The sequence below is a fragment of the Calypte anna genome, chromosome 13, assembly GCF_003957555.1.
Source record: "Calypte anna isolate BGI_N300 chromosome 13, bCalAnn1_v1.p, whole genome shotgun sequence".
Lineage (NCBI taxonomy): Eukaryota > Metazoa > Chordata > Aves > Apodiformes > Trochilidae > Calypte > Calypte anna.
The window spans coordinates 13,865,982-13,885,568 of NC_044259.1; the positions used below are offsets into that span (position 1 = coordinate 13,865,982).

The 19,587-nt window shown below is 42.4% G+C and overlaps 2 protein-coding genes and 1 long non-coding RNA gene across 4 annotated transcripts in view; 2 read left to right on the forward strand and 1 right to left on the reverse strand.

Annotated features, from left to right (window-relative positions):
* LOC115599061 overlaps nt 1-12,183 on the forward strand; it is a 46,578-nt gene extending 34,395 nt beyond the window's left edge. For both annotated transcript variants that reach the window (XR_003988118.1, XR_003988116.1), the window contains exons 4-7: nt 3,425-3,637; nt 8,161-8,302; nt 8,879-8,967; nt 12,107-12,183. This is a non-coding gene — a long non-coding RNA (uncharacterized LOC115599061). The remainder of the gene's footprint in view (nt 1-3,424; nt 3,638-8,160; nt 8,303-8,878; nt 8,968-12,106) is intronic.
* LOC103539126 (neuropeptide Y receptor type 6) lies at nt 3,599-6,972 on the reverse strand. Its single transcript, XM_030459152.1, has one exon. The coding sequence runs from the start codon at nt 6,790-6,792 to the stop codon at nt 5,671-5,673; it is 1,122 nt and encodes a 373-aa protein (XP_030315012.1). The 5' UTR covers nt 6,793-6,972; the 3' UTR covers nt 3,599-5,670.
* Nucleotides 12,184-17,570: 5,387 nt separating the features above from the next.
* Nucleotides 17,571-19,385, forward strand: HNRNPA0 (heterogeneous nuclear ribonucleoprotein A0). The gene has a single exon (XM_030459220.1). It carries the CDS (start codon nt 17,904-17,906, stop codon nt 18,840-18,842), a length of 939 nt encoding a protein of 312 aa, XP_030315080.1. The 5' UTR covers nt 17,571-17,903; the 3' UTR covers nt 18,843-19,385.
* Nucleotides 19,386-19,587: the final 202 nt, after the last annotated feature.

The window sequence follows — 19,587 nt, forward strand, 5'->3', positions numbered from 1 at the left end:
GCCAGGCTGGCTTCCACTGGGGGATTTAGATTTTTTTTTTCTCTGAAAATTCAGCTCCCAGTTTGCCAGTGACATGAAATGAGATAAATAAAAAAAGAATAAAAATCCTTCAGGGTGGGGAGATACGGAAGCAGAGCCAGCACCAAACTCGCCATGGAGCTGAGTGGTGGTTAAAAGTGATGGGTCATGGCAGACACCTGGGCACTGCTGGCCATGAACACCTTCGCCTGGCCATGCTTCTCTGTGTCCAGCTCTGCCAGGAGTAGTTTTCTGTAGAAGGCTTAATTAGGTAAATTTATGTTTATACTTCAGAAAAAGCATTTTATCTTACTGATCATGAGGGTTTAGACCAGATGGTCTCGAGAGGTCCCTTCCCATCCTCAATAGCTCTGTCATTCTGTATGTTTTTAAAGCCTTAATTGTTGAAATTTCCAGGCAGAAATTGAAGCATGAAACCATCAGACACAACTGTAGCTTTAGAATTATTTTAGTCTCCAAGGCAGTAATTTTATTGCTTTCTAATAGACAAATCTGCTGGCCAGAACTGAGGACTTGAGAGATTTGGATGTGTTGTGGGAATATAACTGTGGCCCAGGATTTGAGGGGAGGTGGGGTACCTGTGTTTCCCTGAGCCACCTTTGGCACTGCAGCTCAGGGAATTAACCCCTGCAGAAGTTTCTAACCTAAAAATGAAGCAGGTGAGGGGGTATAAGTGATCCTCTTTAGAGGAACCCCAAGAGCTGAGAGCTTCTTCTGAGTCCTACAGCTATTCTTGGTTGGAAGAACTACTTCATGGAGCTGTTGTAGCCCTTAGCATCTTCATGAATTAACAAATTTTTTCTCACTAGGCATGAGGGTGAAATTAATTCTGCACAGAGAATAGCTCCACACAGGTGTCACTTCCATCACATTATGTAAATAGCCTGTGACTAACAGAGAGTTCTATGAAATGAAATGAAATGAAATGAAATGAAATGAAATGAAATGAAATGAAATGAAATGAAAGTCATCAGACTGCATTTGCATGGAAACCAAGCTCTATGCAAAGGAACCTTGTTTAAAAATGAGTGATAGCAGACAAGATAATTCTAAGGTTGTAATTGTGGAACATTTTAAAGTGTCTCATTAGCAGACAATTGAAAGGACAATGTTGTTTTATAGTTATGGAGTCTACAAAGTTCTGCTATTTACATCTGCAACGGGTCTCACCCTTTGTGGTGAGGTTACTTAAAGCTTTGCTATAAATTTGCTCTCCTCTCAGAGTGCTATTCAAAACAATGAGAAAGGAAGATTGTATATAATGAAGCAATCTTCATATATATCTAATAGCCTGGTTTATAACCCATCTACTGTGATGGGTAGCTGAGGGAATGGGGGAGTTGGGTGAAACATAAAAAAAAGACATGTCTGTGAATATGCAGGATGTTTTTTTTTTTCCTGACAGCCAAATCCTATTTCATTTCTATTGAATAACATCCAGTGTAAGAAGATGGCTGTGTTGTGTTGGCCACTCTGGGGCTGTTTTTAAGTTCTTGTGCCTCCTGAAACAGCAAATATATAATTTTTCCCTGATCTCTGTTTTTCTAATAAGTGAATATGTGAAAGGCTAAACCAGTTTCCAGAACTGTTTTTATGAGAAGTGTCCTATCTAGATTACAGGCAGTAAAATTTACCAGCTGGGCAATGTAGCAGATTTATGCAGGGTAATATTTATTTGTCAGTAGACAGGAGGAATCAAATTATTTAACTAGCACATAGCAATGATTTTGTACATGTACATAACTGTAGTCAATATTAGTTGAGCTTTCTGTTCAGTAGAATAATTTTCACAATCAGTGTCATTTCCCAAGAGTCTAACTCTAGTTACAAATGCTTATGGTTAAGCCCATCAACCATAAAATACAAATACATGGAAAGGTACATTTATTTACAAGGATGTTTACAAACAGCTGCTCTGGTCTACATGACCAAACCACCTGAACAAAGCTCTAATGCAGTTCTTTTTTCCTTTTTTTTTGTTTTTTTTAAAGCAAACAAACAAACAACAACAAACCAACCATCACTGTGAAGACTTTGTTTGTACATTTTCTTAGTGTTCTGGAATTCAGGTTCCCTCTCTAACTTCCCATATTAAATTCCCTGTTTTTTCTCCCCCAAAGACACTCACAGTCCTACATCAGGTTGGGTCAAGTAACAACTTATTATTCTGCTATGATTTTGTCATAACAGTAAAATAAGGGAAAATAAAGATGTCAGCATTATCTAATACACAGCAACATTTGTCAGTTTAATATTATGACTTGAACAATCTTTAAATATTGCATTTTGCACAGGTACATATATCACCATCACACACCACACTGGAGTCCATAATGCTTATGTATTAAAAATAAGTAACTTCTCTTTGTCTGTTCATATTCCTGTCCAAGTCAGCTCACTGCTATTGACTTGCCTGGAAATCAGGGATCAGGCTGCAGATAAAGGCAGTGGATGTAATGAGAGAACACGCAGCAGGAAGGGTGATGTTTTCAAGGCAGTGATGATCCTCTGATTAGCAGTGATTTTTAAAATGCAGCATTAAGGAAAGAAATACTGGATAACTCAGAACAGGAATGGAGCATCAGCACTTGAGTCTAATGAAAGTGTAAGGAAGAAATGACAAGAAGAAATCAAGGTACCAGTATTATTATTGACAGGGGATTCTGAATGAATCTCACTGCTCAGACAGATTCCACCTGGTAATGAGGAGCCCTCCTACACCAAGATTCAGACTGGAAAAATTGATTGCTTAACTCTGATCAGGGTGTCAGGAGTCGACAAGTGGTGTTACAAAAAGCAATAGCAATCTTTTTTTTTTCTAGGTTTTTAATGTGACAGAAATGTACTGCCCAAGCACTTGTAGGGAGAGAGTCAAGAGAGATCAAACATCAGCACCCTCAGGATTCTCCTAAGGTGAGAGGAGTTCCTGCTGGACACTGACCACATAATTTAGTGTTCATTTCATGGCTGTTTTAAACCACTTGACACCTGATACTGCCAACACCTCTGCTGTAGAACTAAGCACACCTGGGCAGTGGCTCCTGGTGTGGGAGCCACTTATGCCAAGTTCACACATGGGAATTTCAGCTAGGCCTGATCCAAAGACTTAATATTGTCTGACATGTTTGCCATGATGAGAATTTAGAATAATCTGAACTGTTGTGGCTAATATTAATAAATCAGAGTATACTATGAATATCATGTGCTTGTATAGTGCTTTAGACATGGGTGCTGAAGCTGTGAACAGTGTAAGTATGAGGAACATGGTGACAGAGGTTTGTATTCTAAACTTGGAGAAATCCAGCTGGGAAACCAGCCTTCACAGCTATGCCACTAAAATTGGTTCAAATGCTCTGTTCAGTGAATGGACTTCTGATTATATTAGGTGGATTCTGCACTGGTGCTGGAATCTCTAAGAAAAGTGAAATTCCTGGATCAGATTTACCCTCAGCTCCACAAGTGGGATGGAGATACTGATTCACTTTGTTCCCCTGGAGTCTCACTGATGGAGCAGAGATCCAAGTCCACCAGCTGCCCTTCACCAAAGCCCACACCAGCCACTGATGGTGCTCCTGTTGCCAGCAAGTGCTGCTGACTGGTAAGTTACTGGGTTTGGTTTGGTTGTGCTGGATGAGCAGATGGTGTGTATCAGCAGTAACAGGAGCCCAGTGACTGAGGCTGGGTTGATGGAAATAATTAGCACTAAAGTTACTCTCTAACCTCTAATCTAAGGTTACTCTCTTAGGTTACACTAAGGTTACCAGGTATTTAGCTGTTTTTCTTTCTGAGATGCAGAAGGCAGATGTTTAAGTTTTCATTGTTTATGCACTCCACTTCACATGTGTGATATTTGATCTAATTAGAAAGAAATGCTAAATTAGGCCAAAACTAATCCATATCTATCACTCAAAGGCTTGCTTACCATGTCACTAGTACTGCCATCCCTGCCTGCACTAGGATTGGGCCCTAAGAGATTCCTGCTGGGTGTGGAAGCACTTTACAAACCAGTGCATCTGCAAGAACTTGTGAAGCTCTTGTCACAAAGCTCCTCTGATGAGCAGAGTAATGCACAAAGTTTTCAGTAATGCTACAGCATTAGCAACAGAACCAGAGAACTAGGACCTGATGGAATCATTTAAGAACTGTATGATTAGAGAATGATGACCCTATCCAAAAGAATTTTATAGCCCGAAGGTAAATTTCATCATGGCTGAATCACCAAGGAGCTGACTGTAATCTGGATGTTGGTTCTTTTTGTTTAAGTAGGGATTGGTAGACTGCTAAAATGAGAAAATAAATTACAAGGAATTTTAAGTGCAACTGGTAAAACAAGGCTAGGTTTTGGAACTCAAAAAAAAAAAAAAAAAAAAGAGGCTTTAGCAATGCAATTACTTCTAATTGCAGTGAAGTTAACTTCTAATGTGGTGAGTTGTTGAACTGCAGTGTTATAAGTATTGTAATTAAACATCCCAAATTTAATTGAGTATTTATGGTGGTATCATAGCATGGAGGAAAAATGTGTTCTGGTATTTTTTATGACCAAACTGGATCCTGCTTTTTATTATATCTTAGTCTGAGGGAAGTTAAGTTCAGCCCTTGGGCTTCCGTGCACTGTGCTATGGAAGGAACTCGTTTTCAGACATAGAGTAACAGAGATTGCTCTGTCTGCCTCAAGTGTGGCCTCCTGCTAGGGCAGAAATCTGGAGAAAATTTATTTCCAAAATTAAAATACAAAAGGAGTTTGTTTATCAAAAAGAAACCTATAATCTGGATAAGCAGCTAAGACAAAACTTACACTGAAGTCATAGTGTGCTTGTTTGAAAATGGAGATTCTAAAAGGTCTGTTTCAAGGAGCAGCAATGATGGTAACAGAGAAAGAAGTGATCTGTACTGATGGTTTGGAGTAGAATAGAATGTTTTTAGGAGAAATGCTGAATGCTTCTTTCATCTAGAAGAGGATTGATCTGAGTGGAATTTACAGTACATCCACTTGAGCTTCAATTAGAGCTCATTTTAAAAAAAACCCAAAATCCAACTCTAGACTTTTCCCTTGCTCAGATAAAATTTCTGGGCTGAAATGATATTAAATAAAAGGCTTCTGGGGCTGAAAGGAAGGCAGTGGAGGCTTAGGATAACTTCAGGGGCCTTCCTTAAAGTGTGAACTGCCTATAAATCTGTGCAGATTAACCAGATAGCTGAGGGTTAGAAAATTAAAAGGCAGAAAACAGTCTGAGAAAAGGCTGATAATTTAGGAATGCCATATAACTCATGGTTGACTTGAGTGAGTCCAGGTGTTTAGGGAGAACAACAGCATTAGTGGCTAAAAGGGAAAGATTTTTATTGGTACTTAGGTAGGATGCCACTAACTTGGAAAGTGTGGGTTAAAAAAATAAGATGTTAATACTGTTTATAATTTATTATTGTTGATCTTTTGGACTCTTGGAAGTGGTTTATTTGCATTAATAACATCATAAAATACGTATTAAGAGTATGTCTATGTGGGCATAATCCTGGTTTTGCTGAACTAAATGACAAAGACTTCTTCTAAATTCAGTGGCAATGTGGTCAAGATCTACAAAAAGAGGTCATCTGCAACAAATAACAAAGTTTGGAAACTGCTTCTGGATTATTTTAGATATCCACAGGGGGATATTTTAGTTTCAGAGTTCCCTTAGATGCATCAGTTTGAAGATTGGAAAGGGCAATATTTTCATATTCCTCTTGTGCTGCTGAGCATCTGCAGTGGTGAACCAAGACTACCAAATCCTTCTGAAAATTCTTGTTGAGAAATCCATAAAAGATGGGATTGATACATGTTGAGATCATGGCGACGAGGTGGCATATTGTAAATGCCAGATTATGATTACAGCTCATCAGGGCCTCGTAGTTCCAGTCAAAAACAACATTGAATATATTCAGAGGCAACCAGCAAGCTGCAAAAGTCACAACAATTGATATCAACATCATATTAATCCTTTTGTTTTCACTCAGTCTGGTCTCATTCTCTCTCATCCTCTCTATTTTACCGTGTCTCCTTCGAAGACGTACAAAGATCCGGAGATAACAGATAAAAATAAACACCAGTGGGAAGCAGTACTGGAAAACCAGCAGACTGGTGGTAAAAATGAGTCTTTGGGTAACAGATGGCCACGCTTCAATGCAAGCAACCTTGTTCTTGTAGAAATCATTATGGAAAGCCAGATGTTTGAAGGGTTCATCTGTTAGTTGGTGAAATATTAAAAAAGGAATGGATATCATGAGGGAAAACCCCCAGATGAAAAGAATTCCCCAGTAAGCATGTGAAATATTGGGTTTCCAGCCACGTGGGTTCACAATTAACTGGTACCTCTCAACAGCAATCAGTACAAGAGAGAAAATGGAGACTGTGACAGACACACTTTGTATGAAAGAACTTATCCTACACATGGCTTCCCCAAATATCCAGTAGTCCATTAAGGTGTAGGTGACTGTGACAGGAATACACAGAACACAGATCAAGACATCTGACAAAGAGAGGTTGGCAATCAAAATGTTGGTAACATTCTGAGCTTCTTTCCATCTCTTGATGATAATAATCAGGCAAACGTTTCCAAAAAGTCCCACTACTGTAACTAATGTGTAGGCTGTAATAAGCAAGCATTCTGCAAGTAAGGAAGGTTGGCATGTATCAAAGTTCAGAAACTGGGAATAGCTAATGTTAGAGAGAGTTTGATTAGACTGAATCTCACTGGGATGCTGAATGGCTTTATCCATCACGAAACATCCCCCAGCCTATGGACAAAACCTGGTATTATTTAGAATGTATTCTATATGGAGCTTTCCAAGGCAATGATTACTATGGTTCTACCTTTGTAGCTGAGTAAATCTAATCAATTTTTATAGCACTGAAAAAATCCTGGAAGGAAAAGCCAATGATGGAGTGTTGGTGGCTATGTGTGTGTGTATGTATATGTGTGTGTGCATGTATATATGTGGGTGTATATGTGTGTGTGTATGTATATATATGTATGTGTGTATGTATATGTGTGTGTGTGTATGTGTATATGTGTGTGTGTATGTATATATGTGTGTGTGTATGTATATGTGTGTGTGGGTGTATATATGTGTGTGGGTGTATATATGTGTGTGTGTATATGTATATATGTGTGTGTGTATGTATATATGTGTGTGTATGTGTATATGTGTGTGTATATGTGTGTGTGGGTGTATATATGTGTGTGTGTATGTGTATATATGTGTGTGTATGTATATATGTGTGCGTGTATATGTGTGTGTGTGAAGGCTGATGCTACTTTTCTAAGGTGCTGCCCTGATTGTGTTACAGAACTGTAACTGGTTGTGATCTGTAAGAACCTGATAGCTCTGTATAAATGTGTATGAGGAACACTGATGAGAATAATCTGTTGCTTTTTTCTTATCAGAAAAATGAAGAAAAGAGTCCTGCCATCACAGTGCTGTCTTAGACATCACACTTATGTTTCAGTGTGAGCTAACACACCAAATCCCTCTGGCTTAATCAAAATGATGTGCAGGAACTTAAGTGATATTCAGCATCCCTATCAATGACATCTTTAAGGGAGTTTCATGCTCTCCTTATGTATTAAGGGTAGCATGTACTTTTTCCACAATATAATCTGAGGAAAATGTAAACCCAAGGTCACATCTTAGTTCTACACACAATTATTTCCATATTGGTTGTTCCCTACACACTGTTCACTGTTTTACAAGTTTGACAAATAATAACCCCAAATTTTTCTGTGGTTAAATACAACATGTACTCAAGAGACACAGAGCTGATTCTTCTTTCAGGTCTAACTTTAGCAGGTATAAAGTAAAAATCTGATATTCATACAATTCTGTTGTTCTAAAACTAACAATAATGGGAAGAATTAGGTTCAGCAGAATATCTTGATGGGTTTGAATATATCACAGAGTTAAAAAGTTGATCTTAAATCAAAGGCTCACCAGCTTTCCAACCAGAAAACAGTTGTTTCCAACCTGGGAAAGGAAGAAAGAAGGATGTAAAGAATTACTTTTAAAATGGAAAGGTGGATAATAAGCATATTCTATACGTACACCTTTCAAAACTCAATTCTAACTGACCTTAATTTCTTTCTGAAGTAGGAATTCTTTGAAAATTAGCTGGAAAGAGGTCATTCTTCACTCCCAGTAGTAAACACCACAGTGTTCACAGCCTGTGGAGAAAGGAGGTCAAAGAAGCAGCAGGAAGCTAAAGAGGATGTACAAAAAGAAGAAGGGACAGGTGAATGTTTTATTATAAATAATCTGTTAATGTGTAGAAGATTTGCCAGCCTTGTTACAGAAATAATTACCATTATTTAATCAGTAAGGAATAAAAACTGTTTGGTTGCTTGCATGAGATTAAACACGAAATTCAGGGTTAAGATGGGAACTGCAATTCTGTAACTGCCCCTATGCAACTGAAGAATATTCCAGCTAGATTTATATCCTGGGCTCCTTTATCCTAATATTTCTGCTTTACAGAATTTTGGGTGCTTCAAACTATGATCAACTTAAGATCAACTTTTCAGACAGTGTAATGATGTTGGAGTGAAAGTGGCTATAGATTTATGTGACTATATGTGGCCCTAATGTCCCAAATTTTTAATGAGGGGCTAACACCTCGTCCTCCAGTCTCCCTAAATACCCTCCCTGGCTTGGTTACAGCCATGTAGAAGGAATGCCATAGAAACTTGCACACTCCTGGCTCAGATAAGAGCTGGGAGTCCTTTCCAGGTGTTCCTGCTTCAGTAGGTCAGGAACAAGAGCTGGGTACCCTACTGTGTTCATGGCTTGCAAAAACTCTTCTCTTACCAAGGCCAGGAGAAACAGAAGGGATTCTGAAGCTGGCACAGTCAGACCCTGCAAAACCCATGATGATGTGGTACAGATTTTCTGGAAAGCATGGTAAGTGACTTTTCCCTGGAGCAGCAGTAATTACTTATCTGGATTTGTCACACAGAAGGGTGGATGTAGTGGAAGAAGACCAAGCAATGGTAATTGTTGCCCTGATGAGATGTGTAAGGGTCTCAAGTCTGCTTTCTGACAAGGGTGATCTTTCTCTTGGCAGTGCCTGTTGTATTTCCCTGACTTGCCCAGATCTGAACCCTGCCCTTTGAGAACAGAGGAAGTGTTAGCAGGGGATATGTCTTGCCAGCAAGATACCTTCAAAGACAAGCTCTGCTCTTCCCTGCTTTTTATGTTAGCAGGAGAGGCTGTTGGGACTCAAAGGACATGAGACTGAGCCAAATCTGTGATGTTTTTTGCACTGTTTGCTGTGCTGCCTCTGTTATCCACAGCTGCACAACAGGGTTGGATGGCTACTGCTTAATGTCCTCTCCCAAGAACTCAGTATGGGTGGTAGGGCTTCTTTGGCACTTTTTACCATTAAGGAAAAGTCCCTGTACTGACCTGATCAGTTCACTCACTGCATTAGCTTTAGGCACACTGGTCATCTACATAGTCCTTTTTTTTTTTTCAGGAAAAAAAATGTTTCTTCCCATTATTTCCTCTGTACTGTGAGTTACAGAAGTGTAAGCTCAGTACATGTCATACTGCAAAGCAATTTAAACATCTTCTTGGCAATAAAACAATTACACCTGGCTTGTTTAAACACCTGCAGTGTTCATGGCATTAGAAAAATAACTTACAATAGTACTGCAGCATGTTGAACTCTATTGTAATAAATTTTGGTGGTTTTTTAAGCTAATGACTATTAGCAGAATCAGCATCCTTGAGCTGCAACTGCAGCTGATATCAGAACTGAATTCAAGTGTTTAGTAAGAGAACTGATTACTTCAATCCCTAATCCATACATTTTGAAAAAGATTCTCAAGCATAGTGGGAGTTTAACACACTAAGAAATGAGAATCCACTCAGTCTAGTTTTGTTCCTCTAGATGCAGAAATGTTACTGAAACATAAATAAGAAAGTTAAAAGCACAGTCTAAAATAAATAGAGTTTTTACAAGACTTCCTTTCCTCAGTATTTTCTTACCTATGTTAAAGATCCATAGTCCAATCCCTACAAAGTGACAAGTAAATGGTTTGGTTGCAAACATTGTTTCTTGTCTCAAAGTACTGCAGAGGTAAAACCTGGAGGATACTTTCAATTCAATTTTAAATACAGGATGTACAGAATACAATAATCCTTTAAAAGATGTATTTCAGTAAATTTTGCCACAGTTTGATGGAATTTCTGACTTCTTACCTGATGAAAAATTCAAGCCATATCCACATTGCCTTTAACAATTTTTCCTTTCCCTTTTTGAGTTAATTAAAAAGCCAGCAAACACATCTCCTTTGGGTATAAAAGCATCCAACGCAAAGCCATCTGCTGCTAAAGTGATACTTAAACTCTCCTTTCGTCTCCTTCTCAAACAATTCAGTTTCACAATTTTCAACTGTGACAGAATCCACCAGTCTGTAAAAAGGCTGCTGAGGAATAAAACGAGCTCTGGAATCCAAGGAGAGGCAAACAGCAATGAGCAGGGAGGAGAAAGGACCAGTAGTCATGGGGATGGCTTTTCCTCCCCTGTGCAGCTTCCCTCCTCCCTGTCACACACCTTATCTTGCAATTTCATTTTCAGTTGTCTTATCTGTTCAGGAGGAAAAATGTTTTCCCTGTGTTGGATTTCATACATAAACATCTGCAGGTGGGTTATTGTTTTTTTTTTAACTGAGGGAGATAAGAAAATATAGTGAGCTGCTTAGAAAGAAGATGCACACACCCTCTGAAGTGAATCACTTGCTCTGTTGTAATTAAGCTCATATTTCCATTACAAATTGCTGCTTTAGATTTTACTCTGGAGATATAAACATTCCTGAAAAGCAAAGCATGGCACATTGCACTAGTGCATGTTGAAAAGGGGCTTTATTATTATTACTGTTTATCCAGTAAAAGCCCCTACCTTTTGGAGTTGTTTGGTTATAAAAATTAGCATTCAGTGTTTCCCTGTTAAATGTTTAGAGTGATGTTTATAGGATAGGAAAGGAACTGGTCTGTCTTAGGACATGCTATTTGCCACATTGCTTTTTAAATTCTCAAATTCATCCCTGTGTCTACTTAACCCCAGTGTCCAAATCTCTTACATGGAACCATCCTGTGGCTCTCCAGCACTTGAAAAAGCAGGAGCAATAGAAAAAGTTCCAGAGTTAGTTCTGTTGTGTTTGTGTGGGAACAGACTCAGGAAAATGAGATGATAATTCCCTGTTAAATTGGAGAGGTAGAAACTTGCTGCTAAAACATTTGAGAGAGCACTAGAGTCTTACTCCATCTCTATTTTTGGGCAGAAAGGCTTTGAAAAGCCCTAGGATTTTGGATTGAGCAAGACTGATGCTCTACCTAGACTGAAGATTAGGACTATTTATCTGAAAATAGTGTTTGCTGTCATGCTGTTGTATTTGTAGAAATTTGGGGTGGAGGGAGGCTCTGAGATCAGCCAGATGAACCTCATGCTTCTAGGATATTTCTGTTCATTGATGATGTATTTGTCTAACCTGGTTTTTAAACATCCGTGGTAATCCTAGATTAGGTAGTCAGCTGCCCAATGGATTCTTAGGAAGATTTCTTTCATGCTTTCCCCTAAAATTTCCTTCAGTTTAGTTTAGCCTGTTGCTTTTTATTATAAGAGTCATCTGTGAATTCTGACATTTTAAGTAAGATGCTACCATTGAGCAATGTGAATATACTGTTCTAAAATCTTTCTAGCACTTGCTGGTTTTGAGTATGTCACCAAGGCTCTAAAACCAAAGCTTTTCCAAAGCACTTGAGACTTTTTGCTGCTGGTGTAGAGTAAGCCATGGAGTGAATCAAGACCTAAAAATGAAACGTGCTAGATATGCATCAGAATAGGCCCTAAAAATGCATCATCTCTTTAGAAAGGAAGCAAATCAGCAAAATTGAAAGACAATCTGATTCTGTTTATAAATTTCAAAGGTCAGGTTGCCTATTTTCACAGGTTTCTGTTTCTCATCTAACACTGTATGCACTCCTCCATCTGTGGAAAGACTGAAGTGGTTAACATGTGTGCCCCTTGGTTTTACAGTCCTGTCACTCTGCTGCCTTCTGGAGATTTAATTTTATTGCAATCTGATGTGAACTGGATCACATCCAACGTCAGAGGCTTGTAGGTGTGGCTGCTTTTGGTTTGCTTCTGCCTGACATCAAAGGTATGGATACAGAGTGGAATCTATGGCTACGTATGGAGGGGCCAAGGTAAATTGTTTTCAGGCAAATGCTGTAGTGGCTGTTTGCAAAAAAAAAAAAGGTTAATGATAGCAGAATTGTACTGACTTAATATAAATGAGCATATTATTTCTACATTGCTCAGTATTGACTGGAAAACAGGTTTGGTTGGTAGGTATTGATAAGTAACTAGAAGGCAGGACTACAGCTGTAGTAAGACAACTCAGGATGTCACCTGGTAAGGAAAAGTTAAAATGTATTTCAGATTAAACTGAAGTTTTCAAATTTCTGAACCCTGATTCAAACCTTTGTTGCTTTCTAGAACTTCTCCAGATGATATTTTCCAAGAATGATCTCTTCCAAAGAACAAATTAATTCCACATCTCACAGATTTGGGTCATTTGTATTTATAGACTGTTTTTTTTTTTCATTCTTTGGACTTTTTTGCTGTTGTGAGCACCAAATCTGCTGTTCTTGTGCTGTGACATTTTTCAGTGTCCTTATTGTTAATTAAGAAGTACTTAAATAATCAAAAGGTTTTTCCTGGGAACCTCAGCCTGTTTCAGTTACTCTGCATGCCAGAACAATTTTGATATTCTGAATCAAGAATATGAATTCTAGAAAGATCCACCCTCCCCCCTGTCACAGCATTGCTAGAATCTTTGATCCTTGACTTTTCAGAACATACTTTTCTGTCTTCCATCTCATCACTCCAAATTATGTCTGGCTCTTATATAAACTTTTAGAAAAGAGAAGGAAGAAAATCATCAACTGTGGCAGAAGACTGAAAAGATGAAAGAGAAAAGAAATGGAGGTTCAGAGACAAGAAGAGGGGGGTAAGTTTTAAGGAGAAATGGTAACATAATTCCAAAAATTTCTATAAAGACTTAATAATTTGTTTTATATGAGCTTTGGTTAAGAATATATGGTAACCTTGGAAGTCTGGTGCTGGAAAGGGACTGATCTGAAAACTCTGGTATATGATCTCTTAAGCAGTGATGCCCTCCTGTGGACTCCAGACAGTATGCTTTCTACTGGAATAACTGGAATGTTTTATTAATGAAAACTATGTGGTTTTCCTCCCTTCTAATCCTAGAATCATAGAATCCTAGAATGGGCTGGGTTGGAAGGGACCTCAGAGATCATATTCTAACACTAGGTAAAATAAGCCATTAAAACATTTAATCCAGGGCATTGTTTGGACAGTGCCAAATAATTGGCTTGAAAAACACATTTTCTTTAGGTGATGATACAGGTGAAGCTTTTACCTGTGTTAGAACTGCTTATACATTGAATTTTTACTCTCTAGGTTGTTATCAGAATCAAAACAATTTAATGCTGCGAATGCCCTGACAGGAGGGGAAAAGGCTGTTTTTCTTTTTAATGCTGTTTGCCTTTTAAATACAGAGGATGATCCTATGAATTTACTGGTATATAGTTAAAAACAATTTAAAAATCTGGGGAGACTGCTGCAGCCATTGGAGTGCTGTCTGGTTTAGCAGCCTTGTCACATCTCACATGCACTGTGTGGCACTTGCTGGTTGGTTCTGCTGCAGTGCCCATGTCTGTCACTCTTGGGGTGGCTGACACAGCTGGAGGGAAGGAAGAGGCACATTTCAGGAGGATGTAAAGGGATGGAGTTCATAGGAATGTGTACAAGTGACCTGGTGCACTCACCGGGTGAGTGGGTGCCTCACCAGGCATGAATCCCACGGGAATATGGAGAGGTCTGGTTGGAGTCTTGGTGGTGACTCAGATGACCTGGGAGGTATGAAGGTCTGTGGGACATGCAGGAGGAACTGGTTGGCTCTCTAGGAAACCCTATGTCCCCAGAGCCAGGTTAGTGCCAGGGCACGGGTCCACTTGCAGAGTGCTTGGAACTTTCAGGGCAGGGACTGAACCCTGAGACTGGGATTTCCAGTGAGTACCTGAAGTGCATGAGGCAGCTGGGAAAAGAAGGTGGACAGGACAGCAGGTCCAGTGGTTTGGCTTTTCTGTAGTATCAGAGGAGACATTTCCCTATGCAAGAAATGAGTGTATATATATATATATAAATATATTAAAGGTGTTTTTATTAACCAACCAGTCTGAAGTGTAAATGAAGAGGAAGCAGCTGGGCTGTGCTGGAGTTGTCAGCGACTGATTTTGCCTCCTGATTTGCTCACATCTTGAAAACCTTCATCTCTTTTTCCTGCTGAAAAAAAGTAGAGACTTCTTTCTTTGATCTCTGCCTCAGCCTACTTGTGTGTCTTGTTTTCAGGGAAAGTGAGCCATAAACAAGCCTGCTGAATTCTTTGTTATCCACTGAGGCCATAATTAGCTCCTCTTAATTGTTCTCCCTTTTTGCTGTAAATTATTAAGGGTCTGTAAGACTCTTGTGGGTTCTTTTCTACATGAAACAGATACTCATTTCTATTGGGAAGAGACACAGAGTTTTTCACAAGTGGTAGGCAAATATATTTTTGTATTTCCTGCAATTGTGTGGAGCTTGCAGATGGCCTCTGGGAAGAAGCTTTTTTTTTTTAATAGAGTAGGATGTGCTTGTTTATTTTAAACCCACAAATATTTCAGTGACATTATGGGCATATTCTCTTTTCTAAACCCAGATAAAATGATTGTGTCTGCTCATGCATTGAGATAAATGGATTAAACTGGTGACATCTTTTCCTGCGAGTGGTTATCAAACACGGGCATTTAATATTCATGTTCTATTAGTAACTTAACAGAATTGACTCTAACAAAACCCAATTTAAGAGAAATCAGATAAATATGATGCAAGTATTAACTCTATTGGCTAATGATAATCTTGGAGACTATGGTTACTTGAAAACTTAGCCCGGTGATAGAAATGAGGCCAGAGTTTTATTGGCAGTGTAAATAGCTCAGAGGAATAGGAAGAATCTTTGTGATGAAATGGTTGGTTCCTCAGGACTTCACCCTGGGCTCTGGTTAACCACCCATGCAGCAGTCAATGCTCTGCTTGTCTCTGGGAGGCTCCGAGGGGGAATTTCCACAGCAGCTGATCCAAATCAGGGGGATGTTGCAGTTCTGCTTCCTCCATCCTCCCAGCACCAGCACTCACGGGATGATGAAACAAACTGTTTCAGAGAGCTGAGGCAGCTAAAAACTAAGCCTTTTATGCATGATAAAATTATTTTTGGCTCTCTCAGTTCTCTTAAGTGAATCTCTTAAGTGGAAATCCGTGCATTTGCACCAGCATCCAGGCTGGCACGTGGGCTGAGGCAGTATCACACTGCTGGAATGCAGCAATTCCAGCACAAATCAGTGCAGGCACCTGATATGGGACCTGATGCAGGACTGTAACCTCAGGGGGGTCAGAGTAGTCAGGATACACCTTCACTAAGGCTCTCCCAGCACTGGTGTTGGAGGGAAGACTTGGACTCTTCTCCCTTAGCAAGGGAGCAGTTATGTCTAAGCAAGGGGATTAAGGATATCTTGCTGGAAAGCAGGTGGCCTTACAGTCATTTGTTAGTAACCCTGTCCCCAAACCTTCTGATTTCCAGTACACTAATCTGGATTTCCCATCTGTGACTCAGGAGGGTGAGGTGACCTGTGGCTCTGAGGTTTGGTGCCAATGTTCTGGGATGGTGCAGAGAATAAAATAGCACAGGTAGGTTTTTGAAAACCAAGAACTGGGATACAAACCAGTTATTTCTTAAGGGACTTCAAAGAAGATTTTTCCAGGTCAAACTCCTTCTTTGGGAGTGTCAAATACAAATGCTGTGGTGGTCAGAAATAATACTCTTAACCTGTGTTAACTGGTAGAGGAAATGTGACCCTTTCATAGGGAACAGTGTCCTAAAATATTCTGAATATATCTGTGGTATTATCATCATAGATAAGGCAAGACAGACCTGCTTTTCAGGATGTAGTGCCTGAAAAATCAAAGCAACGGAAGACAAGGAACAAAGTAGAAGGGAGAGGAGCCCAAACAGAGGAAGTGTAAAGCCCACAGTGTGTATATATATATATATATATATATGTATATATACACATTTTCTTAACAAAGAGGAAGAGTGACCTGAGTACTCTATGGATGCTTTAACACCATGGGAGGTTTGACGTTTATCCTTAATATATTTGAAGATGTGGTTATTTTTTTTTTCATAGATTGAGTGTCTTAAGTGTCTTTAAGCATGGAAATAATGAAGAAGGGAAGATGTTACCTGACAAAGTTGTGAAATTGCCATCACTGAAGGTGTCACAACCAGGTTAGACACAGATCTGTGAGGAGGACTAAGTCAGTTAACAGGAGTTTCAGGAACTGTGGTGCAGGTGCTAAGGAGCCTTGTGAAATGTGAAATGACCTTTCCAGCTTCAAGGAAAGAAGGCTTCACCACAGCAATAGTTCTGATCTCCCAGATAAATTCTAATATCAACCACAGCGGGTCTGAAACAAAAAATTAAATTCCCATTTCTGATGATAAATTCATATTGAAAACGGTCCTGGAATCAAGCCGGTAATATTTGAGGGCCTGTTAAAATAAATCTATATATGTAAAAGGAAATGCATTTCTCTATTAGTCGTTTTGTAGGACTCGCACAGCCTTGACCAGGTCTCTAAGAAAATGCTTCATTTTCAGAACTAAGAAGAGATTTAAGAGTGGGGAGGCAGTGGTAGGATTGGGGATCAGGGGAAGTGTAGCAGAAAGTCCCAGACAGCGGCTGCCCCAGAGCAAGGATGGGGTGGTTGGGAGCACTCGGGATCGGGGACACGCCTGAGGAGCTGGACAAAAGGAACCCTAAAACCCGCTGAGGAGAGGATGGAAGCGGTGCAGGTGCGAGGCTGGGTTGGGTTGGGCCGGGTTGGGCTGGGCTGTGTTGGGTTGTACTGGGTTGGGTTGGACTGGGACGGGTCCCGCTCAGTGGGTGCTGCCCAACGGTCCCCGTTTCAAACGCTCCCGCGCGCTGCGGGGCGGAGCCTCCGGGGAGAAAGCGCGCGGCGGGTCCGGAGGCAGCTGATTGGCTCCCGCCGCGGCCCCCACGCACCGGAGAGGGCGGTCCCGGCCGCTGTCCCCGCCCCTTCCCCCGTCTCCCGGCGCCGTTACAGCGCAGGCCTATTGGCTGCCCGCCGCGTCCCTCACCGCCGGACCCCCCGGGCGCTCTGCCGACGCGCGGCGGAGGTCGCGGCCGCCGATTTGTCACCGAGCCCGTCGATCGCGGCCGGGACGCCGCCTCTAGAGGTGAGTGGCGGAGGGTTCCGGCGGAGGGCTCCGATTGGGCTCGGCGGCGCGGGGGGCGGGCTCGGCGGCGGGCGGGGGGGCGGGGCTCCCGGCGTCCCCTTTGTGTGGGCGCCAGTCGCCGGCCGAGCTCCCGAGAAGTCGCAGCCGCCATTTTGTGCGTGCCTGTGTTTTCCCCCATTCCCCCCCCGCCCCCACCCCCGTCTGTGGGAGCGGCGGCAGCCGGGACGCCCCGTCTCTTCTGCTGGTCAGGTGAGGCGAAGCGAAGGCGTTGGGCCAGGCCGAGGGAGCCATCGCCGGCGGCTGCCGCAGCCGGGAGGTCGCGCTGTTCGCAGCAAGCGCGGGGGAAGAAGCGGCAAGACGGAGAAGGGGGGGAGAAAACCTTCAGAGCTGCCCCCCAACAGGAGGAGGAGTCTCGGCGCCAGGCCCAGGCGCAGCCCCGGCACCGGCGGCAGCATGGAGAACTCGCAGCTATGCAAGCTGTTCATCGGCGGCCTGAACGTGCAGACGACGGAGGCCGGGCTGCGGGAACACTTCGCGGCCTACGGTACCCTCACCGACTGCGTGGTCGTCCTCAACCCGCAGACCAAACGTTCCCGCTGCTTCGGCTTCGTCACCTACTCGGCGGTGGAGGAGGCGGACGCCGCCATGGCCGCCTCCCCCCACGCCGTGGACGGGAACGCGGTGGAGCTGAAACGGGCCGTGTCCCGGGAGGACTCGGCCAAGCCGGGGGCCCACGCTAAGGTGAAGAAGCTCTTTGTGGGCGGCCTCAAAGGGGACGTAGGCGAAGGGGACCTGGTGCAGCATTTCAGCCAGTTCGGCCCGGTGGAGAAGGCCGAGATCATCGCCGACAAACAGAGCGGGAAGAAACGCGGCTTCGGCTTCGTCTATTTCCAGAACCACGACGCCGCCGACAAGGCGGCCGTGGTCAAGTTCCACCCGATCCAGGGCCACCGCGTGGAGGTCAAGAAAGCCGTGCCCAAGGAGGACATCCAGTCGGGCGGGGGCGGCGGCGGCTCTTCCAGGCCCTCCCGGGGAGGCAGAGGAGGAGGAAGGGGTCGGGGCGGCGGCGGCTCCGGCAACCGGGATCACAACGGGCTGTCCAAAGGAGGCGGCGGGTACAATAGTTACGGTGGCTACGGCGGTGGAGGCGGCGGCGGCGGTTACGGCTCCTATGGCAGCGGCTCCTACGGAGGCGGCGGCGGCGGGGGAGGCGGCGACTACGGCAACGGGTACGGCGGGTTCGGCAGCTACAGCCAGCACCAGTCCTCCTACGGCCCCATGAAGAGCGGCGGAGGAGGTGGAGGAGGGGGCGGCAACTGGGGGGGCCGCAGTAACAGTGGACCGTACAGAGGAGGTTATGGTGGGGGAGGCTACGGGGGCGGCTCTTTTTGAGCGGGAGCGCCCATACTCATTGGGGGTGGCGTGGAGAGCCCTCCCTTTTATACGGGGCAGCTTCTAAATGGTTTCTCCCCTCATTCGCCGAAGGGCAGCTCCTATTAAATGCCTCCCTGCGGTGGGAGCAGCTCCTAAATGCCCCCTCGGGGTCGCCTCTGCTGCCCGTGCCACTTCTTTCTCTCTGAAGATGGACTGGGCCCCACATACACATACTTTGTGTTACAGTCATTGATGGACTCTATTTTTTTATTATTACTTGGACCTTGGTCGTTTTTATACTAGCAGCGAAAAATGTCTTGTTTTAATTTGTTTTTTGGGGGTACGGGGAGGGAAGTGTCTTGCTGATCTGGAGTAAAAACTGGGGAGGGTTACGGGGGAATTTCCTTTGTTGTAAGGACTCGATACCTGGCTACTACATTTTTTCTACAAAATCTACTCGGATCCCATGACTGAAATTAACATTTCTGTAAAGGAGGAAAAAAAAAAATCGTTTTTACATTTTTTATTTTTTAAATAAATCATTGTGTTCATTGACCTTTACATGTCTAATTTTTTTTCCTAGGATCCATTCCGTACGGTTTTAAGGCTTTTCTAGGTTCAAAGCAAGTGTTCTGCTTTAAAATCTCTATGTACTTAGAGTAAATATTTTCTTGCCAGTAAAGGTCCTGACTCGCTTTTTTGCTGCCTCCCTGGTGGATTTGCTGGTTTTTCAAACACTTGACAGAGAAATTTTTAAAAGTAC

What these genes read in the sequence shown, in the direction of transcription:
- LOC103539126 (XM_030459152.1), bottom strand. Translation starts at nt 6,792, where the DNA reads ATGGATAAAGCCATTCAGCATCCCAGTGAGATTCAGTCTAATCAAACT.
- HNRNPA0 (XM_030459220.1), top strand. Translation starts at nt 17,904, where the DNA reads ATGGAGAACTCGCAGCTATGCAAGCTGTTCATCGGCGGCCTGAACGTG.